General features: G+C 38.2%; 2 protein-coding genes across 4 annotated transcripts; one reads left to right on the top strand and one right to left on the bottom strand.

Moving 5' to 3' along the window:
- Nucleotides 1–1,482: 1,482 nt before the first annotated feature.
- Nucleotides 1,483–21,627, bottom strand: uba6 (ubiquitin like modifier activating enzyme 6). Of its 3 annotated transcripts, XR_008152180.1 has the most exons (34): nt 21,496–21,627; nt 18,275–18,357; nt 18,064–18,158; nt 16,286–16,314; nt 15,901–15,995; nt 15,563–15,674; nt 15,337–15,417; nt 15,140–15,262; nt 14,881–15,004; nt 14,700–14,803; nt 14,556–14,618; nt 14,391–14,467; nt 12,688–12,754; nt 12,455–12,598; nt 11,989–12,056; nt 11,369–11,447; nt 11,137–11,217; nt 10,957–11,034; nt 10,674–10,855; nt 10,487–10,592; nt 10,294–10,383; nt 6,103–6,183; nt 5,873–6,001; nt 5,499–5,550; nt 5,339–5,402; nt 5,178–5,247; nt 4,980–5,051; nt 4,331–4,454; nt 4,025–4,218; nt 3,798–3,925; nt 3,615–3,702; nt 2,931–3,025; nt 1,792–2,769; nt 1,483–1,708 (listed from the first exon to the last, which is right to left on the bottom strand). XR_008152180.1 is itself a non-coding variant. In XM_052545440.1 (33 exons), the coding sequence occupies exons 1-33, from the start codon at nt 21,541–21,543 to the stop codon at nt 2,619–2,621; spliced, it is 3,177 nt and encodes a 1,058-aa protein (XP_052401400.1). In that variant the 5' UTR covers nt 21,544–21,627; the 3' UTR covers nt 1,483–2,618. The 3 variants fall into 3 exon arrangements, 2 of the variants coding, with proteins under 2 accessions (XP_052401400.1, XP_052401401.1); XM_052545440.1 differs by having other exon boundaries at nt 1,483–2,769; XM_052545441.1 differs by lacking the exon at nt 21,496–21,627 and adding an exon at nt 19,152–19,258 and having other exon boundaries at nt 1,483–2,769.
- On the top strand, nt 21,545–25,738 carry LOC127948760 (glyoxylate reductase/hydroxypyruvate reductase). The gene is made up of 9 exons (XM_052545444.1): nt 21,545–21,797; nt 22,806–22,936; nt 23,017–23,089; nt 23,161–23,277; nt 23,353–23,441; nt 23,549–23,653; nt 23,741–23,876; nt 25,116–25,246; nt 25,325–25,738. The coding sequence occupies exons 1-9, from the start codon at nt 21,646–21,648 to the stop codon at nt 25,444–25,446; spliced, it is 1,056 nt and encodes a 351-aa protein (XP_052401404.1). The 5' UTR covers nt 21,545–21,645; the 3' UTR covers nt 25,447–25,738.
- The last annotated feature ends 246 nt before the right edge of the window (nt 25,739–25,984 follow it).

Raw genomic sequence — 25,984 nt, 5'->3', positions numbered from 1 at the left:
AGCGGCTCATTGACAAACAAACTGTTCGAAAGAACCGATTCGCAGAAATGAGTCGGACTTCCCATCACTGCTCTCCTCCCTTCCAGATGTCGAGCGCAGGCTTCCAATCCGCGTCTCCCCGGAAGACAGCGGACCAATCAGCGAGCGGACCACAGGAAACACATTCCCGGAGAGAAGAGAGAGCGTGACGGAAAGTTTGGAGAGAGAGAACCTTAATCAATTTAAATTAGGATTAAACTGGAGCTAATGTACCGCTGAAAACAGAAGCTTTCAGAAACAATAATTCAAATCTCATAATAAATACTATGTCAACATGCACTCAGAAAGATTTTTCATTTTGAAAGATAGTTTAATGGTGCAGTTAAAAACTTGGTAAACTGCAATTAAATAAAAATTCCATAAAGGTAAAAAAAAAAAAAAAAAAAAAAAAGATCTTTGTTTAACTTAGGTCTAATTAATGAATGGATTTCAGAAAAGATCCCATAACTTTAATGAGTTTGGATAAGACGAGGGTTCAGGAGCTAGCAGCTGTCCAGTGTCTAGACTGTTATATTATACTGTTACACTATCTTTATTGGGAGGCGACGACATAGGAGGAGAACGAGAAGTTTGTAGCCATTCATGTTAAACAAGATAGCCATTAACCATCTGTGCTCATAAATGTCTTTGGCTGTGTGTATGGGGGGCGGGGGGGATAGGGGGAGGGTGCAGACTTTTGGTGTGAACTCTGACCCAGCAGACTGCAGCAGGCAGTTCATTTAACACTCCAGGGTAAATTGAATTCCTGAGGCCTCCTCCTCTATCTGAACTTTATGTAATTTACACTCGATACAGACCTTTTCTTTTTGTGTGTGATGTATTAAATAGATATAAAGGCATTTCATATTGTTTTTAACCCAACCCATGTATGAGAATTTGTTGAAGTGGCTGCGTGAAACAACAGAAGGCATATGTGTCCTGAAAGCACACGCTCAGACATGCTGTCCCAAGTGACCCAGAGGTCGATCTCCACTCCTCAAAGCAGCACCCGTGCCAAGAACAGACACAGGCGAGTTGTTTCATGTGTTCTATGGAGAGAGCAGTGCCACGAATCAAACACTTTTATAGATCCAAACTTCCAGTCACAGGGTTATATAACTTATTCACAATATAAAACATAACAATAAAAAAAGAGCATATCAGCATTAATTAAATTAAATACACATTACCATTCAAAAGTTAAATTGTGATCAATTTCTCCCCAGGATTCTCTGATGAATTGAAACTTAATTTTAATTGAAATATTTTGTAACATTATAAATGTTTTTGCTGTTGATTTAACACATCTTTGCTGAATAAAACTATTAATTTATTTCCAAATAAACCTCACTACCCCCAAATGTTCGAACAGTGGTGTATATATTATATGTCAGAGTTATACACTTTCCGCACACTACAACAAACTGCCTTCTTGTTGGAACAAGGAGAGGAAAAAAAGGTAAATGAATTCTAACTTAAGTTTTTATTAGGATTTCTGTTGAATACTGTAGTCACAACGACATCATATTTTCCAATCACTGGTTTAGCTCCTTTAGATATCATCAGATATAATTTTCCTATAAACTGTAAATGCTTGACATCATGAGAGGGAATCGTTGCCATTTTAAAGGGATCAAACTAGAAACCTTTTCTGTGTTTTTCCGGCTCAGTGTGCATTCCAACACGTCCACTGTAAGCACAAAGCTTAGTATTACATAAGGTTGTGTGTGTATGTAACTTCTGATCACTACTGCTAATCAAATATGTGCTTACCAACAGCCTGTTGCCTAAAGGCCACTTTAGGATGAGTCAATGACATCAGCAAGACTGCAAATGCAGCAAGGAACTTGTGAAAATCCTGGTTTTGATGTCAGCATGCAGGTTAGACTCAGTGATATGAATATACCTTCACGTATGGGATGATGCCTATATCACTGTCTCATCCTTTAAGCCTCTTCACTCATGGATCTCAGCATGGATCAAGCAGTTAATAGTAGCAGATGGGTAGAAGGATACTGTTAACTATAGTGCCCCCTAGTGTCACTAGCAAGAATGCATTTTGAACTGCCATTTTAAAATGCAATTTTCTTCAATGAAACCTAAGATCGTAAAGGACCTGACAGCCACATTCAGAGAAATGTGACGGCTCGCTGAATGCAGATGATAAACATTTTAAACCAGATGCAAAATCTTTGGCGTTTGTGTTGCTTACAGTGACAACTTTTCTGCAATATCCTTCCAAAACGTGTGCAAATAAATTACTGCTGATTCGTGAGCAATGTTCATCTCTTACAAGCCCTCTTTTGACTTTTACCTAGTCCTCTCCCAGTTTAGGAGACTAAACTACAATAATAAGCCCTGGGGAAGTCATGTAAACACTTTCTTTTTGTTTTACTTGGAGTATTAATATTATAATCATTATTATAGTCACATTGAAACACAATATAATTATCTTAAGGCATCTGCACAGACATTGCTGGGCAATAAAATAATAAACCGGTAGAAAACAAAAATTCACTATGTACAATGAGTCAAATCAAGTGCTACTCGACTTGTGGTCCACAGGGCAAGAAAGGGGAGAGAGAGAGTGAGTGTGTGCATCAGGCCTTCTCTCCGCTCTTGCTGTCTCGACTGAAGTAATAGCGCACTGGGGGACCGGGCAGGTCTTCGTCGCCATCCACCTCGGGGGCAAATGATACGGTAAGATCAACATACTTTCTGCCTGCTGAGGGTTTAATCAGTTTATGCATTCTGTAAGAAGAGAAAAAGGGTACAGTCATGGAAATGCATAAGAGAACCAAAAAGGCCATTTTATATTAAAGCTAAAGCATGTTATTATTTTTGCAATCATGTTGGATCACAGAGGAATGACACAGCTTTAAAGATCGGTTCACTTTACTGCTGGGCCTTACGTCAGCTTGAGTCTCTTGTTATGACCTGGCATAACCGGCACATACAGCATTTTCACTCCGTGAACAACCATGGTGGGCTCAATTCCATACTCCTCCTGAAATTGAGCATAAAGCTAATTACCATGTAATGTGGGACAATTCAGTCATTCTCAACTAATGCTAAAATATTTGTAACATATCTTAAACTTGTTTTTAGGAAGGCCACTGGTTTAAAAATAAATAAACGATAATTAACATGTTCAGGTACATTACCATTCAGAATTTTGAGACTGGTAAGGGTTAAATGTTTAAAAAAAATTAAAAGGCAAAAACACAGAACAAATAGTGAAATAAAAAAAAAAAGTTAAATTCTATTTTAACCATTTTAAAACTTTCCTGAGATGAAAATTCTGAAGCAGTCACTACTCTAGTCTTGTGTCACATGATCCTTCAGAAACCAATCAATGCTGATTTGGTGCTCAAGTAAAATTTCTTAATATTATCAGTTTAAAAGAGTTTTGCCGACACCTAAATTTGCTTGATTTAATTTTTTTTTTACATTTCTCTTCCAAACTTGCTGCTATTATACATTCAGAGAATAAGCAGCTGTTTTAATCAATATCTGTGTTTTTCTTTAGTGCAGTTGGTCTCTGATGGCTAAAGCACACCTCACATCACTGATCTGCAAGCTCAAATGCTACACACCCTTACTGCGCTCATGAAATCAGACAAGGTGAAGTCCTCGTGACCAAAGATGGTCCAGCGATCCCAGATAGAAAAGGAGATGTCATCTCTGGTCAAAACAAAAGGACCAAATTATTCCAAGAAAAGAAACACACTATTTTTCATTCTTACTAGTGCCAATTGGTGCACGAGTGTTGCCGTTACCTGATCTGGGTTCTCTTGACCTGAGCTGTTTCTGTGAGCACCATGACTGGAATGGCCAGGTTGAAGAAACAGTTTTTAAATAACTCAAATCCATAACCACCAGCCACTTTAATCAACTCCAATGACACCTAAAGAAAATATAATAAAATAAAAACCAATGCGATGGACTGAAAACAATAGGAATTGCCATAGAAAAGGATTTCTCTGAACAGGATTGTTTCTCTCACCAGTCCTGCAACAGCAGCTGTAGATGTGGCGATAGCAGGGATGATTTTACCCGCAATTCGTTTGGTTTGCAGTCTGTCTGCGGCCTCAATGGCGTACATTTGAGCTCGCAGAGCTGACGCCGATGCTACGAAATCCATGTGTCCGTTTGTGTCATCATCCTTTTCAAAGAAAAGTGGAGTCATGTGTAGCCTCTCTAAATACAAAAGAAACAGACAGAGGAAAATAAAGTGTATGAAAACGGTTAGACATAGTTGAGCTCATACAGCTGTTATGTGTTCTATATGAGTGGATGTGGATCATCACACCTGGTGTTACAAAGTTAGAGTTGATGGCCTCCTGTAGCTGTGAGATTGCTTCTCTCTCCTCTTCACTGCTCACTGTCATTTTCAACTGATCAGGCTTCTTAACAGTCTCATCGGTCTCTATATGCTAATACACAAACAAACACTTAGTAATCGTTCCTTTCTTAAAAGAAAAGTCTGCAATTTCAGCACCACTAAGTGTATGGCTAATTTTTTTAATCTATGAACAAATGCATCAAATGGTGTCTTTGGCTCTAAAGGACAGGAATCCTAGTGGTAAGATTTGAAATCAATATTCTGGTCACGATACAATAAAACTGCAATTCTATTTGTCACTGTTTTTCTCAGCCAAAAAAACTAAAATATTCCCTCAAAATACCCCCAAAGATCTAAAATTATTATTTCAATATTATTTCATAACATGGTTTCTTTTTCTACAATTATTTTTATTTTACGTTTACATTCTCATCAACCCTCTATTATGTATAGTTATGCGAAAAGAATTGGCATGACGAAAAATAACGGTACGGATACACATTTCACAAACAACTCGAAATTATGTTTTGTTAAATTTATAGTTAATTCAGTTACATTTTCATTGGTTGCCAATGAAATACTGAATACATATCGTAAGCAGGGAAAGAACAGATACCTTTTCAGCTGGCCTGTACTCAGGAACCTTCAATTCAGCTAAAACACTTGAAACAGCCTCGTAGGTAAGTTTCTAAGAATTATTCAGCATCACCAAAAAAAAGAAAAGAAAAAAAGAATTGTTTTTAGTAAAAAAAAAAAAAAAAAAAAAAAAAATAGAAATTAAGACCCAGATTTGTGTGTTAAATATTATTTTTACCTCTTCTGAATATGAGATATTGTAAATGTCAGCGAAAAGGCGAGCTGCGCTGACAACGAAACTGAAATGCCTGATGGAGGAAAAATAAGACATTTTTATATTTCTTTGCCTGAATATCTCTTTGCACATTCTACCGACAGAATATTTTTTCAGATACTCACAGTGGGTCACTGAGGTCAAACTCTATGGGAGAAGGCGGCCGTTTGGGAGACTGCCAGAACAGGCCTGAAAACAGAGGAAAAACACTTCAGCGGGGCAAAGACGAGACTGTTGGCTTTTAATACATCATCTCTGCATGAGGGAGTCAAGCGCGTGACTTACTGCCGTCTTTTAGCCGTGTGTCCAGTGGAAATGAGTGCAGTAGTTGTAATGCCTGAAATATTGAAATAAAAATGTCACACTTTAAAAAAATTTTTTTTTTTTAAAGAATGCTTTATTTTAATGGGGAATGTATTAGTGACCCATTAAATATAACTATAAAAATGATTTAATAATAGTTATAATATTATTGCACTTTATTTATTTATTTATTTTTAAATAAAAATAATAGTAAACACCCCTGAGTATATTATAAATCATTGAAAAATATTATTACTATTCTATAAATACTCTTAACGGGTTTGAATTATAGTGGTAATTAATACAGGACAATTGCTATATAATTACTAAAGATTTACGCACAACCCTTCCAGTACCTTTCTTTTGAAGTACTTGTCAAACTTGAGTCGAGCGAGAGCTAGACAGTGATCCAGATGAGTGGGTCTCCGACTCAGCAACTTAATGACCTGAAACGATCCTTCCATACTCTCCCCGGCCATCATCCTCTGCACACACAAGCATTGAAATCAGATCCCTAACCAGGCTCGGTGAACACCAAACATGGGTCCATCAGAGTTTAGATAAGCATGTGGTAATATGTCTTTACCTGTAACACATCCTGAGCTGATGAATGACTCTGCCAGAACATGTTGTACATAGAGGGTTTGTGGGAGAAAGCACTCTCAAACTACACAAAACAAAAACAAGATCACTAAACAGAACACTTACAACATCTCGAAGCACTAGAGACAATCAAACCACAAACTTGGCCTTTTTTCATTATTAAAGGGATAGTTCACCCAAAAATTCAAATGTGATGTTTATCTGCTTACCCCCAGGGCATCCAAGATGTAGGTGGTTTTGTTTCTTCAGTAGAACACAAACCAAGATTTTTAACACAAACTGTTGCAGTCTGTCAGTCATATAATGGAAGTGGATGGGAATAACAGCTAATACATACAATAAAAAAAAAAAAAAGCATACACAAACAAAACCAGAATTAAACTCTGTGGCTCATGATAATACACTGATGTGTAAAGACACAAAACGATCCTTCTGTGCAATAAACTGAACGGTATTTATTTATATATATATATATATATATATATATATATATATATAGTTTTGAGCTGGGGGGCTATTATATATTATATATATCCAGAGGTACTGTCCCCAACCGCCATGCGATGTTGCAGAGGCGTGCCAGCCAAGACAGCCCCACAACATCCAGAGACTTGAGGTACTCGGGGCGGATCTCGTCCACCCCCGGTGCCTTGCCACCGAGGAGCTTTTTAACTACCTCGATGACTTCAGCCCGGGTGATGGACGAGTGCCCCTCCGAGTCCCCAGCCACTGCTTCCTCAACGGAACACAAGTCGGTGGGATTGAGAAGATCCTCGAAGTATTCCTTCCACCGCCCGACGATATCCCCAGTTGAGGTCAACAGGTGCCCATCTCTACTGTAAACAGTGTTGGTAGGGCACTGCTTCCCCCTCCTGAGGCGTCGAACAGTTTGCCAGAATCTCTTCGAGGCCAACCGATAGTCCTTCTCCATGGCCTCACCGAACTCCTCCCAGGCCCGAGTTTTTGCCTCCACGACTACCCGGGCTGCAGTCCGCTTGGCCTGCCGGTACCTGTCAGCTGCCTCCGGAGTCCCACAAGCCATCCAGGCCCGATAGGACTCCTTCTTCAGCTTGACAGCATCCCTTACTTCCGGTGTCCACCACCGGGTTCGGGGATTGCCGCCTCGACAGGCACCGGAGACCTTACGGCCACAGCTCCGAGCAGCCGCAGCGACAATGGAGGTGGAGAACATGGTCCACTCAGACTCAATATCTCCAGACTCCCTCGGGATCCGGTCGAAGCTCTGCCGGAGGTGGGAGTTGAAGATCTCTCTGACAGGGGGCTCGGCCAAACGTTCCCAACAGACCCTCACAGTACGTTTGGGTCTGCCGAGTCTGTCCAGCTTCCTCCCCCGCCATCGGATCCAACTCACCACCAGGTGGTGATCAGTTGACAGCTCCGCCCCTCTCTTCACCCGAGTGTCCAAGACATATGGCCGAAGGTCTGATGACACGACCACAAAGTCGATCATCGACCTCCGGCCAAGGGTGTCCTGGTGCCACGTGCACTGGTGGACACCCTTATGCTTGAACATGGTGTTCGTTATGGACAAACCGTTGTTAGCACAGAAATCCAATAACAGAACACCGCTCGGATTCAGGTCAGGGGGGCCGTTCCTCCCAATCACGCCCCTCCAGGTGTCACTGTCACTGCCCACGTGAGCGTTGAAGTCCCCCAGTAGAACGACGGAGTCTCCAGTCGGAGCACTTTCCAGCACCCCTCCCAGAGACTCCAAGAAGGCCGGGTAGTCCGCACTGCCGTTCGGCCCGTAGGCACAAACGACAGTGAGAGACCTATCCCCGACTCGAAGGCGCAGGGAAGCGACCCTCTCGTTCACCGGGGTAAACTCCAACACATGGCGGCTGAGCTTTTCAAGAAGGGGGACCGGAGAGTGTGTTCCAACTATAGGGGGATCACACTTCTCAGCCTCCCTGGAAAAGTCTATGCCAGGGTACTGGAGAGGAGAATTCGGCCGATAGTGGAACCTCGGATCCAGGAGGAACAGTGTGGTTTTCGTCCCGGTCGTGGAACACTGGACCAGCTCTATACCCTTTCCAGGGTGCTGGAGGGTTCATGGGAGTTTGCCCAACCAGTCCACATGTGTTTTGTGGACTTGGAGAAGGCATTCGACCGTGTTCCTCGCGACATCCTGTGGAGGGTGCTCCGGGAGTATGGGGTCGGCAGCTCCCTACTTAGGGCTGTTCGGTCCCTGTACGACCGGAGCAAGAGCTTGGTTCGCATTGCCGGCAGTAAGTCAGACCTGTTCCCGGTGCATGTTGGACTCCGGCAGGGCTGCCCTTTGTCACCGGTTCTGTTCATAATTTTTATGGACAGAATTTCTAGGCGCAGCCAAGGGCCGGAGAGTGTCCGGTTTGGGGACCATACGATTTCGTCGCTGCTTTTTGCGGATGATGTTGTCGTGTTGGCATCCTCAGACCAGGACCTTCAGTGTGCATTGGGACGGTTTGCAGCCGAGTGTGAATCGGCTGGGATGAGAATCAGCACCTCCAAGTCCGAGGCCATGGTTCTCAGTCGGAAAAGGGTGGATTGCCCACTTCAGGTTGGTGGAGAGTTCCTGCCTCAAGTGGAGGAGTTCAGGTATCTTGGAGTCTTGTTCACGAGTGAGGGAAGGATGGAACGTGAGATTGACAGACGGATCGGTGCAGCTTCTGCAGTAATGCGGTCGCTGTACCGGTCTGTCGTGGTGAAGAAGGAGCTGAGCTGTAAGGCAAAGCTCTCGATTTACCGGTCAATCTACGTTCCTACTCTCACCTATGGTCATGAGCTGTGGGTCATGACCGAAAGGACAAGATCCCGGATACAGGCGGCCGAAATGAGCTTTCTCCGTCGGGTGGCTGGGCGCTCCCTTAGAGATAGGGTGAGAAGCTCGGTCACTCGGGAGGAGCTCAGAGTAGAGCCGTTGCTCCTCCACATCGAGAGGAGCCAGCTGAGGTGGCTCGGGCATCTATTTCGGATGCCTCCTGGACGCCTTCCCAGGGAGGTGTTCCAGGCACGTCTCACCGGGAGGAGGCCCCGGGGAAGACCTAGGACACGCTGGAGGGACTATGTCTCCCGGCTGGCCTGGGAACGCCTCGGGGTCCCCCCGGAAGAGCTGGAGGAAGTGGCTAGGGAGAGGGAAGTCTGGGCATCTCTGCTTAGACTGTTGCCCCCGCGACCCGGCCCCGGATAAGCGGAAGATGATGGATGGATGGATATATAGTTTTTGCCTCTGATTCACACAATGTCCAAACTGTAAAACTGTAAAACTCTTGGTTTGTGTTCAACTTCAATAAATAAAAGTCACCTGCATCTTGGATGCCCTTGGGTTAAGCAAATAAACATCAAATTTTTATTTTTGGGTGAACTGTCCCTTTAAAACTAATTCTGAGTGGCATCCTTTTTAGATGTGCAGTCTGAACAAACAAAAAAACGGTTCAATAAAAGGAATTTAAGTGGTCATAAAATTCACAACTTGGCTGATTGTGGTAAAAGTTGACTAAACATAGGAAATTCAAGGAAAAGATGCAAACACAGAGCATCCATTTTTAATATTTTTTAAATATAATCTATATATCACCTGAGCAAACACACACAGAAACTAAGGATTTCAAAATCCAGAATGCAAAACATCCAGAGTGTAAAAGATTGACAAATGAGGGTTGATTCTTAAATTAGGGCTACTTCTGACTAATACTTGTCTAGATAAAAAATGCATCATATGTTCTAAAATAAAGATCCGATCATGTCTCTGATTAGCATTTAAGTGGATATTTGGTATTTGTGATGGTGTATTATTTTCTATATTGTGTGTGATGGTAATGTCATTTTTGAGCTTTTTGGAGAAAAAGTTGGAAAAACACTTCAAGGAAGCGAGCAGTCAATCAAATTCAAAATAGCTGCAAACTTACACAGAAACGGGTGACTTCTAAATCAAAATGCTATCCGGTTTGGTAAATCCGTGGAATAAAAGCTACTTGCAAAATACGTGAAATATTATAATAAAGTTAAATTTATCTTCAAAATATCACACTGTTGCCTCATAGATTAAATATTTTATCTATTGTCACTTCTCATTTGAGTGATAATCAAATAAAAACTATTCTACAAAATAAATATGATGGTACTGACAGTAGTAATGGGTACAGTGATAAATAAAATAAAATAAAATACCAACCTTGTCTCTGGCCCACTGTATGGTGTGTTCAATAACAGCAGGAAAAGATTTTAGAGTGCAAAACGGAATCTCCTCCTCCGGTGGGTCTCTCTAAGAAACACAATCACAGATGAGAAAAAACACATAGACAATAGATGTGTAAACTGGTACACAGCCTATATACACACACATGCACAGAAACATACACACTCACATGGCTGTTGTAGGACTCGGTGAGGTAAGGGATGATGATCTCGGTGTGTCCTTTTGTACCCATGGTTCCAGAGTCTAACAGAGCTTTCTGATTGGATACACTCCGACTGCAAGATCACAAAACAACCACTCAAGAATTGAAGCCCACATGTCATACACTGAAAAGCAGTTATTTAGTCATGAATTACCTATCCACATATCTCCGTGCCTCCACGTTGTCCAGTGCGGTGACCACAAGGTTAAGATGGGAGAAGAAAGCATCACTATACACATCCTCTGTAGCAGGACACACTTTATTCAGATGAGCATCTATTTGCATCTCTGGGTTTATTTCTAATGTAGCTGCTGCAGCTGTAGTGCTCTTTGGCCTCTACAGAGAGATTAAAACAGAGAAAAAGTGAAAATCCAACTCATGAGATTAGTATTTCATGAATGAAAAAGAGTGAAGAACTATCAAATAAACAAATATACCTGTATATGCTGAGGTCTGAAAAGAAACTGTCTATTGAGGTTGGATTTCTCAATCAAATCTGGATCAGTAATGCATGTCTAAAAACAAAAATAAAAACAGGATTTTAAGAATTGGAGCAGTGAGGATTAAAAAAATAAAATAAAAAAAAAGAAGTTCTGTCGTGATTTATTATCTCCCACCTCTCCTGAGTATCTGCTCAATCCGACACCCATTAGTGCCAAATTCTTTAGCATCTCACAGCCAATAGCACCACAGCCCACCTACATTCACATATTAAGAATCAGCGCAAATACATATATACTATGTTTTCAATCACACATTTGATCTGGTTCAAGTTTTGATGTATGATACTAACTTTTAAAATGACGTTTCGTTTCATGTTCTACCGTATCAACTATACTTTAGACTCACCATAAAAACCCGAAACTTGTGCAGTTTCAAACACATTGACTCTCCTATGCAAGCCCTCAACGCATCGTACCGGTCACCCCTACAAACACACATCCAAATAAACATTATAAAAGCAGTGATCCTCAACTCTTTTTTGACCACAAGGCCACAAAGATATTTGTAGGTAAATACTTGATGACTTCTTTTAAATACTTTTTTCTCACAATTCTTAGAATCTCACAAAATGTTGAATTTTTGAGAAAACTGTATAGTCATTATAAGATCACATATAAGGTCATATATTACTTTGCCAGGTCTAGAAATGACACTTTTAAAATAAGGCCAATGCATATTTCCAGCTGAAACTTATTTATTGGAGAAAGAAACAGAGTTGCTGAGTTTAATCAAAATTAATAATAAGAAATGATGATCTGAAATGATGATCCGCAGTGCTGAGCTCTCTAGAGCTTTGTCTTATTTTAAGTAATTTTGAGGCACTCTTGGAAGTTTGCTGAGACATCCTGGGTGAGAACCACTGATTTACAGAAATAACAACATCCTACAACAATAAATGACAGCTGTAGTAACATATGAACTAACAAAACAAGATTGTGGAGCTCAGTACTTGGCGTCAAGCTCACCTTGGGGCAAATTCTTCAGCAGGAAGACACTGAAGGGGCTGAACCACCTCTGTCGCGTCGAGATAAAACTGTATAAACACATTTAACAAAGAATAAATAGCATCTCTTTATATCAATGTCACACACTAACATTCAAAAGTTTGGGGTCAATAAATTCAGTTTTCTGAAAGCATTTAAAACTTGCTTTAAACTAATCACTAGTGACAGGAAATACTTTTAAATTGTTACTATTTTAAATAAAATAAATAATTGCTTCTCTTTTAAACTTTCTATTTATTAAAGAATCCTGTATCATGGTTTTCACAAAAAACATTAGGCATCTATAAAATTAGGTACCAGAGGTAGCACATTAGAATGACTATGTGGCTTTATATTTCCAAATGTAATAAATTCATTTTAAAAATATATCCCCAAACCCTTGAATGGTAACATACAGGAAAGAAAAAACAACTGGGCTTTGACTTACCCATTGTTGAAGAGGGGAAAACTTTCCAGTGAGAGCCTTTAAAACCTCTTGACTAGCGATACCACCCACCGCTGCGGCTAGAGGAGAGAGACATCCCCTCGCACAGCGCGACACACACCTCACCAGCTCCTCATTTATGCAAACCTGATAACAAACACATTTAAATTAAAAGACGGAAGTTTGAAGATGAGCTTAACAGGAAGTGACTATGTGAAAGATTGTACAAAACTGACTTTGTTTTTAAGTGTTCTGCTGATCTCCTCTGTGAACTTCAGGAGCAGCTCAGCATCTTGCAAACAACTACACAAAGCAGAGAAAAATAATCCATCACAATTTGAATCATCCGTGTCAGTCCCAATTAGAGAGAGAGAGAGAAATGAAAGATGATTTGGCTGTCCACACTCAATGAGAAATGACACAATATTTGACATTTATATTTAAAGTACAGTTATGAGAAGCCATTCATTAAACCGTTAAAACTTTACAGCGGACAAGACCATTCTGCACAATGCTGTGTAAATAGAAACAAATGATGCACATAATGAATTTTTTACTGAAAGAGAAACATTTATGAAACATTTTATATTTTGGCCAAAAACGAATACTTCTAAAGTTTTGGTAATTAAATTTGGGTATTTCAACTGTTCAGGGTGTTCACAGGTGATAAACAGTTTGAGCCATCTGTCAGATAAACAAGTTTAATTTGATAAAATCTAGTTTCTATAATCACTGAAAAACTAAATTCGAATTTCGAAGTTGCTCAAACAGTTAGAAAAAACCCCCAGCACTATGCATGTATGTATGTATAGTGTATGTATAGTTTAATATAAAGGACCAAAAACCAATCACAAAGAGTAGTCTACTTTCTTCATTTAAAAACATGAGATACAGTTGGATGAACCGCCATTAAATTTTGAGACATGTTTTTGAACTGACATTAATTATACATGGCTTTCTAAACATACCACTCTCTTGTGCGAGATGCAAGTGCAATGTTGATAGATGTCCCTCTAGAAAATGTGATAAATATGCGCTCTGTGAACCGCTTCTTTTCAGTTTTGACGTAAGCAACATCTTCTTCACACTGATGCTCTCGCTTTCCGCAATGTATTGAATGAACAACGTAGCAACACCTACTCTAGTTGGTTCAACTGGATAGGCTAACAAAAGCATTAAAATGCAATGACACTTACATCGTCATCGCATTTCGTGCACCACTGCCTGAAGGCTGACGCAGAACTAGAATTCAAATGCAGCTTTTTTGCATTGGAATGTGGATGGTTTAATTTTATTTGAAGAATATTTGAAATTCACATTTTTGGCCATCCCTGATACAAACAATTTTCGGAAATACACATAGAAACTCAAATGTCTTCTCAACAACACTTCAAGATAAAATTTAATGTTAACTTAAAGGAAGCTTTTGACATGTTATGTTAATTTTTAAACCTTATTTTGGGAAAAATAAAACAGAATTTTTTTGGGGAAAATGGATTTGATAGGGCCCTAAACCTAAAACTTCAATTTTTGATAAAATGTTTATACATTGTTCTTAAATCGTATATGGTTCATGATTTAAAATAATTACACATGGTTTTCAATTATTACAATTTAACTAAAACAGATCTCAAAAAAAAAAAAAAAAAAAAACGCTTTCATATGGTCGTACTACTTAGTGATGAGGTGTGTACGAAACAGACACTGACATCAAAAATATTCAAAATATTTCTGGAGAAGCACTGTTCCATCCTGTCAATGATTCTGGCCTTCCGAAACTCTTTTGGTTGTTGACATGTTGGTGCATCACTAATAGAAATAAACCTTCATGCCATTCCTAATGTAGGACAAACCTATTCAATAGTGATCTTCTATTGGTTAAGCAGCTTGCTAGGCTTGAGACACTGCCTAAAAGATGAAAAGTTGAAGATGAGATTACCCGACGTTAGGGAGTCTAGCATGCTGTTCCAGGAAAGCATCCAAAGCTAGCATGATTGTATGGAGCTGCAGAGGGACCTGATTGGATAAACGCAATGAATGTGACTGATTCTCAGATCAATAATAATAAATGTACTTCAACAATAAAAGAGTCTGTCTTTCTGACCTCTGGTTTACTAAAGTCTGGAGTAAGGAGTTGAGGGTCACATAACTGCTGCTCCATCATCTCCTACACAGACCATAGAGGAAAGAGTAAATCATTATACTCCACCAATAATAAACCGACCAGCTGAAGGTGGTGTTAACATACAAAGTTGAAGGTTTTGGGGGTTTTGACCAGGCGGAAAATTCCTCCGTGAGCAAATGGCTTGAATGATGAGGTATCACCGATTGCAAAACTGTATGGAGACAGAACTAAATCCACAAGCAGAGTTAAATATCTGAGCAGAGAGCATCACTGTGCTCGATCACTGTAGAGTTTGTGTTTATACCTGTAACTTGGTGAGTGGTGCCATTGAGTTCAATCATGCCATTGATCTCTTTAAAACACACACTCTGCCCTGTCTGGAGGCCATGTGTTCGGCTGTCCATACACATCACTACACCAGGATTCCCCTGCCAAAAACAGGAAGTTTAAAAACAACCCAAATCACAGAACTGAGCAAGTTCAGCACTAAGACTGAATGTGACAAGAAAGCATCAAATGCCAAAAGAAATGAGGAAGGTTTGACAGTTCAGCGCTCTCATTACCTGACTGATGCTTTGGATGAAGAGCTCTTTTGGTTCTTCTCCCGTAGGGTCTGACACCTCAAACGCCTCCCCGAAATCACAGAATACTCGCGAGCAGATCCCAAACAAATCACAGCCAATGAACTGCAGCAAAAATGTATTTTAAAGCATCCCAACAGAGAGTTATATCTATGTAGTATGTCTAGGAACGTCTTTACCTTAATAGGAGGCTGTTGAGAGTGGCAGAAATGGTTGATTCGTTTCTGTAAACTCAGCTTTGTTTCTGTTAACACGACACACTGAAGAGATAAGTACAAGAATAGAGGCATTAAGTATGATATGAACATACAAAATAAGATAAATAATAAAAGTAATCGGATTGGAATGAAGATAGATGAATTTAAATATATATAAAGATATGTGCTGTTGTTAGCGGAGGCCAACCTGATATCTCTTTAGGAAGCTGAGGTCAGTGCTATCATCCAGGACGTCAGTGGACACACTGACCTGAACATATGGGTTTAACTCAGCCACTCGAGAATGGACAGCCTCCACCCTAATGCAAAAAGAAAATTGTTGTGATTATTGCACATCTTTGCAGAAATAACGAGTTTGATAAGGGCACAGAAACACAAATGTAGGATCGTAACTTTATTATTGGGGGAGGATATGACTAAGGGAATTTTATATTAAGGTACATAGTCACAATTTAGTTAATTTTGTTCTAGGAAAAGAAGAAGAAAAAAACAATCAAAAAAGAGAATGAATTCAGCACAGTTCACCTTTTCTTCTGGCTTTGCACATCCTCCTCTCTGATGAAGAAGTTGGTGCCAAGATCCCAAACTTCACATCGCTTGCAGTCATGAAGAGTGACAGCCTACAAACAAACGTGTGCAAAATCTCATATCACAGCCATAAAACAACTGTAATTAAACAGTAATTATTCAGCATGTTCCAAGTCTCCTATAATGATAAAAATTAGTTCACAATATACTACATACATTAAGTGTTCAAAATATAACAAAACAACTAATGAATCATTTGAAATTCATATTTTTATTTAAAAATAAATGTTGTGTTAAACTGATCAAAAGTTACATCTACTTAAAAAAAATGTATATATATATAGAAAAACAGAGGAAAATGATGTTTAGATATTTATCTTACCTTCACTCCTGCCAGAACAATGTTTTTTGCTGCACAACATGAGAGATGTTTTATTAGTACTTGATGGTGTGGTGTGAATTACAGCACCCAACAAAAAAAATGGCACAATCGAGACTGTAGGCCATGTACATGGTACTGAAATTATACATTTGTATTTGCTGTAGATACAGTGATGATGTCCTGATGATTTGGTCTGGTTCAGAATCAGAATTGCACAAGTTTCACCAGTATATTAATGGCACAAACAGAAATTGGAAATTGAGCCTTGAATATTCAGGTTTCTAAAATCAAATTTTCTTGATCTGAAAATAACTAAGGACGCCAGTGGTGAGCTACATACTTCGATCTTGAGGAAACCAACTGATCGAAATATGATTCTTACAGTTAACAGTTTTCATCCACCCTGGCTGATTGAAAACATACCTCATGGCCATTTTCAAAGACTGAAACAATTATTCAATTAAATTACCAGACATGACCAGTAGATTTCGACAGAGAGGTTATGACTCTAAAGTTTTAACCAGGGCCACAGAGAAAGATAAATCAATAGATAGAAAATAACTATTGTGTAAGGTGAAAAAAGTGCAACAATGCTCTTATGATTATAATCAGGTGTTCTTTTCAACAACTTACAGCCACGAAGCAACAAAAATTAAGCGTATAATAAATTCCAATTAGAACATTGGAAAATTACAGTGTGATAATATGATGAGAAATAATATTTTTACAGATGTGTCTTCTGGGAAAATATATCCAATTAAGTATTTTATCAATTGCAATTCCTCATATGTAGTCTATAGGATAGAATGTGAGTGTTGATATTTTTATGTAGGTCAAACAAAAAGGAAATTTTCGTTTAAGAGTGGCTGAACACTAATATGGTATTTGTGTGAAAAATCTGTAGTATCCTATGGCGAGGCATTACAGTATAACGCTATACGGCAGATCGCAGACTAATAAGTGCATTACCGCCATCTATCTCTCAAATGGAACATTGACACTCCTAACTGAGTTTGTAGATAGAGGTCAATGGTCCATTTGAGAGATAGGTGGCGGTAATGCACTTATAAGTGATCTGCCATGAAGCAAGAAGAAGACACAACACCCACCAGCTGTTGAGAATGCATTCAGGAGAATTTGGACATTGTGGTGAATCAGAAATAAAAAAAAAAACAATATAAATACTGTTCAGTTTCTTGCACAGACCGATCATTTTGTGTCTTTATACATTAATGTATTGTCACAAACTGCAGTGTTTAATTTGGTTTTGTGTATGTTTTTTTGACCCTCAAAGCCTTGATTCTTATACACTTCAATTATATGACTGACAGACTGCAACTGTTTGAGTTAAAAATCTTTGTTTGTGTTCAACTGAAGACACAAAGTCACCTACATCTTGGATGCCCTGTTAATGATCATTTTTGGGTGAACTATCCCTTTAAGCCCAGTTTATTAAAGGCTTTTTATCTGAGTGCCTTTGAAGTATTTCGTCTTTTTTATTTGATTTAAGGAAATATTCTAATCTAGAGCTCTAATTCTGGAGCCATAAACTCTAATCAACCAAATAAAAATAAAAAAAAAGTTTTATTTACATGTAAAGAATCTAGAATATATGAAAGTTTCACTTTTTGAAATAAATGACACACAAAAAAAAGAACTTTTGAGATGCACCTGTACTTTCTACAGTATAGCCATTAGCCATTTATAGAGGTTGTAAAAGCAGGTGAATGGTAAAACAATGAATTACAAATAGGAATGCGATAAAAGGAATGGTGTACCAATTTCCACTCCAAGAGCTCCCATTCCACTGAGAAACACAGATGACTGGGCCATCTGCTGCATAGCACTGTCCCCCAGCACATACCGCTGCCGACTGCACACACACAAACACAGGAACGGTGGATTACAACTGATCCTTAACTAATCAGATTCTGTACATGACAGAAAGGTAAGCCTCAAAGCATTTAAGCTTCAGTATTTACAGTGTACCTGTAAAGAGAGTCGTCTATATCCATGGAGTCAGCCATAGTGGGAGGGGGAGAGGGGGTGTTCAGGCGTGCCTCTGTAAGATCCTGTCAGAGAGATCAAGAGCGTCTATTCACTGATGATGACAGTAAACCAGAGACACACAAACTGATGCATTCAGACCAGAAATCTGAGTTTACAGCTGCAAACTTCCTCAGTATGTCAGGCATGATATTTGTCAGACCCTTCTGACAAAATAATCTACAGTAGTCCTACAACATGGAAAAATTAAAATTATATATATATATATATATATATATATATATATATATATATATATATATATATATATATATTCACAACTGAAACCATAACTTTTAAGACTGCATTCATTTTCCTTTAAATGTCAATGTTTTTCATGAGCATTAGAGCCCTGAATGACTTAACAGTGCCTTATCAGTTGCATGCACTGTCAAATACACATATCCTTATCATATGATCCACACATTCTGAATTAAAAAAGCAATTTATCAGAGCACTGATACGCAATCACACATCCTACATGTAATACCATTTATTTAAAGGTGACAGTATCTTACATTAAAAACTATAACACAAACCGAATCACATCAACACAAAAACATCTCGTATTTACTCGAAGAACGTTGTCATAAAACCATTAATTTATCATATTGCTTACTCATATCTGTATATCATTAGCACACCGGCTAGTTGAGCTGCTGACTAAATTAGACTACTATCTGTTTAACTATAAACTGATCACCCATATCTGCAGGCTCGACTCTGATTAATGTGCATTTATGGCTGTGGTGGCTTGTTTTCAGTGAGATGAGGTTTAATGTGAAGTCTGTAGTAAGGAGAGAGAATGTGAATTAGCTACCTGTCAATGTGCGCGAGGAACGGGAGCAGCACACTTCTTCTGCTGCGCGTGAGCAGTGAGGGCTCGTGATGGAAAACTATTGACCGCCACCTCGTGGAGTGGATTACTCGGCCGTTAAAGCAACAGGACATTTTCTTGGGAATGAAGTACTATACTGGGAACAGTGTTGGGAAGATTACTTCGGAAATGTAATAGGTTACAGATTATTTACAAGTTACCCTTAAATGTAATAAGTAGTGTAACTATTTCATTTACTTTATTAAAGTAATGTAACATTACATTTAATTATTTATTTTTATTTTGAACCCAAATAGGAAATAAACAGTTATCGAAAAAATCATGAAACTTTTAGATCAGTCACTGCAATTTATCAAAAAAATCAATTAAATCAAAAAGAAAAGAAGAAGGAAGAAAGAAGAAAAAAGAACATGTAATCCCCTTTGTAATTGTTAACATTTTCATAAGCAACTGTAATTTAATTACGCTTTTTTATCAGTAATTGTAACTGAGTTATATTTATTTTGTAATTAAATTACGTAATCTATTTATGTAACTAGTTACTGACTAGGAATGCGGTAGCCTATATTATGAGAATATGTTTGGAAGCATAGGCTATATTATATATTTACCTATTATATGGAAAATACTGTAGGGGAATGTACAGTTAAAGCCCAAGGACCAGGGGCCTGTACCATGATGGTAGCTGAACAAATTCAGAGCTACAGGATTAGTTTTGAGTTGACAAAACCAAACCACTCCAATCCGGCTTTGTTGGTACCATGATGCTGTTCATCAACTTTCTTTGTCAATTCAGGCTTTGATCCTGAGCTTGTGGAGCGTATGCACATGAATGTGTGACATCACTGGCGAACAGCCAATCATGAGCCTTGCAATACAAAGCAAGTTTGATTTACTTCTCGCGAGAGACCCAGCGAGATTCAAAACTGAAGGTTAAACGTTTTGCTAAAGGTTAAGAGATTGAAGAATATGTCAAATTTAAATGTCATATGAAAAATTAAGGAGGACTAATAAAATAAATGATCTTGCTCCATCAGTGTAGTCACAAGTGGAACTTGTTAACTTTATACATTTGAAAATATATAGTGATAGAGACTTGAACATGTAAGGTCATATTTGTATTTTTTTTTTAAATAGTTCAATCTTTTGATACAGCTTATTTATATTACATGATCTGTACACATTAATATTTATTTAAAATAATTTATAATAACTGTTCATCTAAAATTGCTTGTGCGTAAGAGATAAATAATATGAATCACAATAATTATATAAATCATAAAATGACTCAGTTATTATCATTAAAGCCAGAATTCTATTTATTTTTTTTAAGCATAAGTGACCTTTAATTTGGAGCAAGATAAACTGGAGTGACTTTGTGTCAGATATGTGTCACTTCTCTCACATCTGATTGGTTCACCTTCAGTTTGAGATCTTGAATCCAGAACATAACCTGCCCCGGAGCAGGTTAGCCGTGCAGCTTAAGATAACATGGCAACGAACACCGATTAAAGCCGAGCTACTTTCATAGTACCTAAAACCCAGGGTTGGCGTAAACTAAGCTGAAACATAGCTGGCTAGCCACCTAATCCAGCTTCATGGTACAGGCCCCTAATATGATGAATGAAGTATACCAAAATAAACCTTTAAAAAAACAGTAGACGTCTTTCTCCTCTGTAAAAATTGCTGCAATCTTTTTGCAAGCACCACATAGGCTACATTTATAATCTTCTATAATTGTATAATTGACAAAAGTTTATTGCTCATAAGGTTTTGCACTGTTTTCTTGTTGTTTCATGTGTATTGTACTGTTCTTCAGTTTACCCTCGGCATCATGGTGTTTCATGAGACCATTTGGTTCAGTCAAAAAAAAGTGTGTGTTTGAGACCTATCAAACATTGACCAGAAACCTGAACACTCACACACACACACACACACACACACACACACACACACACATTCTAACTCATAGTTACATTGGAGGAGCTTTGAACTGCTACTCCTGCAAATATCATAATCCTATACGGAAAAGACACATAAGTCCTACATTTGTGTTTGTGTGTTTATTTCATCTTGTTATTTTTGATGAACATCAATGTCTGCTAAAGTGTTTCATATCTATGATCTAGATCATTTGAATTCTGTTTTAAACTCATAAACTATTATTTTGTGTATTTCAATATGCATTGCTTTTCAATACAATACTGTTTGATTGATTGAAACAAAATCGAGTCAGAGCTTGAGACACATAGGCTGTGTGTTGTGATCAGTTATGGTACTTTGGAATGTGAAACAAATAAACAAACAAAAAACATAGGTATCTTACACAGACTAGTTGCTCTTCGGCTGTGTCGAGGAGAGACAGACCACCCATTCGTTTCCTCCCCCAAAACTGTCCACACACAGAACCCGCTGGCGCTTCCAGCTTCTGTCATCGTTTCTCACAGACCCTGTCGGTGACTGATACAGCTCGGTGATGTGGTGCAGTAGAACAGCGCTCGGGAGACTGCGGAGGATCGCCCCGTGTACCGTCACCGGATTTCACCGCGCAATGTCCACGTTACCGAAAGTGTATGTGACGCGCAAGGTGCCGCCGGACGGAGTGGACATTCTCCGCAAATCCGGACAGTAAGTTGAAGGAGTCACCAACTAGTTTCATGAAATGTGTTCCACGGTTATTATTTACCCTAAGTGTACTATCTAAGTAACTTTATTATTTGAACCCAAAGTTTTTTATTAGATTTCGAAAATTGATGGTAGCTACCTATTGTAATTTGTAATGTAATGGTATCTGTATTGTGATTTGTTGACATTTAGGCCTAGCCTACTCAGTAATATTAATTAACTACATGTAGCTACTATATGGTTAGGATTAGGGTTTGGTTTAGAGTTACTTACATTTAATGATGCATAATTTATAAGACAAAATAAAGTCTTACCTAAATGTCTCTGTCAAAGTAGTGCTGTCACATTGAACGTTTTTGACGATGTTAAAATGGAATTGTGTCAGGAATTTCGCTAAATAGCTAATTTTTCTTTGCTATGGGTTAAAGTTGAAATTTTGGTTTAGTTCGTGTTTCATGCCTTGCTATAGACAGACAAAATTTTGCAGAGATATCGCAAATTAATATCTGGTGATTTAATCATCTTGGACAAAATGTTACAGGCCTATATCTAGTTTCTGTTTTAATTAATTATATTTACAGTAATAACATGTAAGATGGGCACAGGCAAGTTTAGCCAATCAAGACCATAATAAGGTAAATATTTTCTAAACCGAAGATTTGTTCACCGTCTTCCAACTAGAACCTCTGCTCAGCTGAAGATACTGCAAGAAACAAAATTAATAAAAAAACTTGTGAGCATTCCCATTCTGAACATTAGTGATCTGGGATATCGGACTCATTTCAATTCAGATTTACAAACATATAAGTGAACAAAAAGGCCATTTTTGGGGTCAAATAAAACAAAAACTCTATGCATCCTGATGATATTTATGGGCTTCTGCTTTTCAGTAGTTCAGTGGATGTTCAGTGGATGGAGATTTCCTTAGTCAAATACATTTACTGTAAATAATTGAACTGTTTTTTTTTTTTACACATCTTTCTCTCAATAATTCAACCCACACAATCCCAGGGTGCAGTTTGAGATGTGGGACTCTGATGAACCTGTGCCGCGACTGGAGCTGCTGAAAAAGGTCAAAGGTTGTGATGGAATTCTATGTGTACTCACCGAGAAGATTGATATTCAACTATTGGAAGCTGCAGGTAAGCTTGCGATGCATGATCAGGTTGAAACAAATCAGGACGGGGTGCAGTGACATACTGAATGTTTCTCAATAATGCAGGTCCAAATCTGAAAGTCGTCAGCACTATGTCAGTGGGCTTTGATCATCTTTCTCTGGACGAGCTCAAGAAAAGGTCAGTTGTGTGAGTCAACTTCAGATCTGAATTTCTTAAAGTGTGACGATTTCCGCATGTGTGTTTTCCAGGGGGATCCGTGTAGGATATACTCCAGATGTTCTGACCGATTGTGTGGCTGAATTGACTGTTGCCTTGTTACTCGCTACATCCAGAAGACTCACTGAGGCCACACACGAGGCTAAAACGTAAATACCTATGAACACTCATGTATTTGCTAACAAATCGTGTACTGATCCATACTGATTCATACTTGTGTTTAGGGGTGGCTGGGGAACATGGAGAACTTTATGGCTTTGTGGTCATGAACTTGCAAACAGCACAGTTGGCATCTTGGGACTTGGGAGGATTGGTAAAGAATAGGATGTCTTTATGACTCTATTAGCTCAAGAAGTTGGGGATTATTATATGTTGCATTAAGGTAAGGTTGTGTGGTGTGTGTGTGTGTGTGCTGGGTAGGTGTGGCTATCGCCGAGCGTCTGAAGCCATTTAAGGTGAAGAAATTCATCTACACAGATGTGGCGCAGAGAGTGGAGCTCGCAAATATGATAGAGGCAGAATATGGTGGGAAGATCTCAGAACCTTCACAGAATTTACATGAGAGTTGGAATTGCAAGGTAGCACACAAATGACCCGTGCGTGTGTTTTTAGTCTCTTTTGATGAGCTGGCTGAGCAGTCTGATTTCCTGGCTGTATGCTGTGCTCTGACTCCAGAGACTCATGGGATCTGCAATTGGAATCTCTTCTCCAAGATGAAGAGAAACGCCATCTTCATCAACACAAGCAGGTACACAAACCCAATCTCTCCCAGTGTTAGTTTAGTATTATCTGAAGAGTTCAGATGCAAAAGCCTCGAAGTGCCGTCTGAAGTTTTCTTTAGCTTATGTTCAGTTATTTCACTTCAGTGGCAATGAAAAAAACCGTTACATATCAGATCTGCTAAATCTCTGTCAATGTTTTAGAAACTGCTGAAAGCTCTCTTTGAGGTGGCGGCTTATGTGAATCAAATTATATAGGAGGTTATTTGTGATTGTTAGTTTGGTCAGTATGTGTGTGATGGTGTTTTGCTTTTATGTACTGTGGGTAACCCTTGGGGTTCTTTAGTAGTGCTATATAAATAAATAAACCAAACCAAATCAGTTAAATTACTGAAACTACACAAAGGAGTCTGCTAAAAAAATGCTAATTTTAGAAGAATTTATATATATATTTTTTTATTAATATTCATATTTAGCTTTAATGCCTTCATTTATTCAAGTACATTTTAAACTTATTTTAGTTCAGGATGTTTCAGTCTAGTCAAAGTTTTCTTGTAATATTTCATTTTAATTTTATTGACAAAAACAATATTTTAAAAAAATCACACTGCTTCTTTATACATCTTGAATACATTTTGAGTTGTATTATAATTAACATTAATGTATAATGGATTACCAGTGAACAATGGTATTTTGACACATTAACAGTAACCTAAATGAATAAAATGCTGCAAAGATTTTGTTTATTGTAGTTCATGATAACTAATTGAAGTGTTATGCAATAAAAAATAACATTCTAGTGCTTGGTTAGGGATATATTTGTTACTTTGGTTCAAATTTCAGGTGTTTTTGATCGTGCAATAACAAGAATTATTAGATTGTATTTTTGCAGAAGAAATGAAAATTACATTTGAGAGGCGAAAAACAATATTTGCCAAAGGTTTATGAAAAAATGAGCATCACACCGTTCACAAGTAGCGCTGTTTTGCAGCAAATACCACTTGAAATTGAGCATTTGACACTTGAAGGGTAACTCATATGTGCATGTTGGGGAACAATGTACATTTTTATTTTGCATTGGTTTGTGTTTTTGGGTTAAAGGAAATTCTGTAATCCTAACTGATCATGCGGCAGAAAATATACTCTTTATAGATACTCTTAAATAGACTCTTTATAGCATTAACTTCAGATGAACATAACCACAGTACTTGTGTATACTATAGTGGCTCTATTCCGTGCATGACTCTGATTGTGTTGTTATTGTAAAGAGGTGGAGTGGTTAATCAGGAGGATCTGTATAAAGCCCTGTCCACCGATCTGATCGCTGGAGCCGGGCTGGATGTCACCACACCTGAACCACTGCCCACAAACCATCCTCTTTTCTCACTCAAAAACTGCGGTAAGCATTCATGTCTGCATGGATTTCATTAAAGTATTTGACAGGTCTGATATTCTGTGTTTACGTTTGTTTTTGCAGTGATTCTTCCCCACATTGCCAGTGCTTCATATACGACACGGAACGCCATGTCTGCTCTTGCAGCCAACAACCTGCTGGCCGGACTCAGGGGAGAACCCATGCCTAAAGAACTCAAACTGTAAAACTAGACAGTTAAATAATAGTTTATATAAAAAGGAAAAAACTACTTTGGGACACAAAGAGAGAATTTCTGAAAAATCTTCACATAGCTATTTTTCATATGATAATAGTTCACATTTACAATGTTCAAAATAAAAAAAATGGATATCACTTGTAAGTTTTGTTTTTTTTATATTAGTGTTTTTGAATACAAGTGTTTATCTGTTGCATAAGATGATGGCAAAAGTAATCTAAAAGCAAAAATATAGAAAATGTGCATTACAATTGCTAATAAGCTGACTGATACCAATAATTGGCTGATAATTTATACATCGTACATGCCTACAAAAGAAAATTCTAATTATATATATATATATATATATATATATGTGTGTGTGTGTGTGTGTAAGTCTATAAATGTCTAAAAAGTCTATAAAATAAGTCTAAAAATGTCAGAAGTGGACTAGCTGGGTAAAATACAAACATATGCGTTGTTTATAGTAAAGATTTTTATTTTTTTTTATTTTTTTAGATGAACTATTTCTTTAAATAAATAAAAAA

Source organism: Carassius gibelio, chromosome B1 (genome assembly GCF_023724105.1).
Source record: "Carassius gibelio isolate Cgi1373 ecotype wild population from Czech Republic chromosome B1, carGib1.2-hapl.c, whole genome shotgun sequence".
NCBI lineage: Eukaryota > Metazoa > Chordata > Actinopteri > Cypriniformes > Cyprinidae > Carassius > Carassius gibelio.
This window is presented reverse-complemented; position numbering and strand designations above follow the sequence as displayed.

Bases quoted from the DNA above. Each gene is read 5' to 3' on its own strand.
- LOC127948760 (XM_052545444.1), top strand. From the start codon at position 21,646: ATGTGGTGCAGTAGAACAGCGCTCGGGAGACTGCGGAGGATCGCCCCG. The intron at 22,937-23,016 runs GTAAGCTTGCGA...TCAATAATGCAG, and splicing joins TCAACTATTGGAAGCTGCAG to GTCCAAATCTGAAAGTCGTC. The intron at 23,278-23,352 runs GTAAATACCTAT...ACTTGTGTTTAG, and splicing joins GCCACACACGAGGCTAAAAC to GGGTGGCTGGGGAACATGGA.
- uba6 (XM_052545440.1), bottom strand. From the start codon at position 21,543: ATGGGTGGTCTGTCTCTCCTCGACACAGCCGAAGAGCAACTAGTCTGT. The intron at 15,263-15,336 runs GTAAAGACGTTC...TTTTTGCTGCAG, and splicing joins CTCAACAGCCTCCTATTAAG to TTCATTGGCTGTGATTTGTT. The intron at 3,926-4,024 runs GTGAGAGAAACA...TATTTTCTTTAG, and splicing joins CAGCTGCTGTTGCAGGACTG to GTGTCATTGGAGTTGATTAA.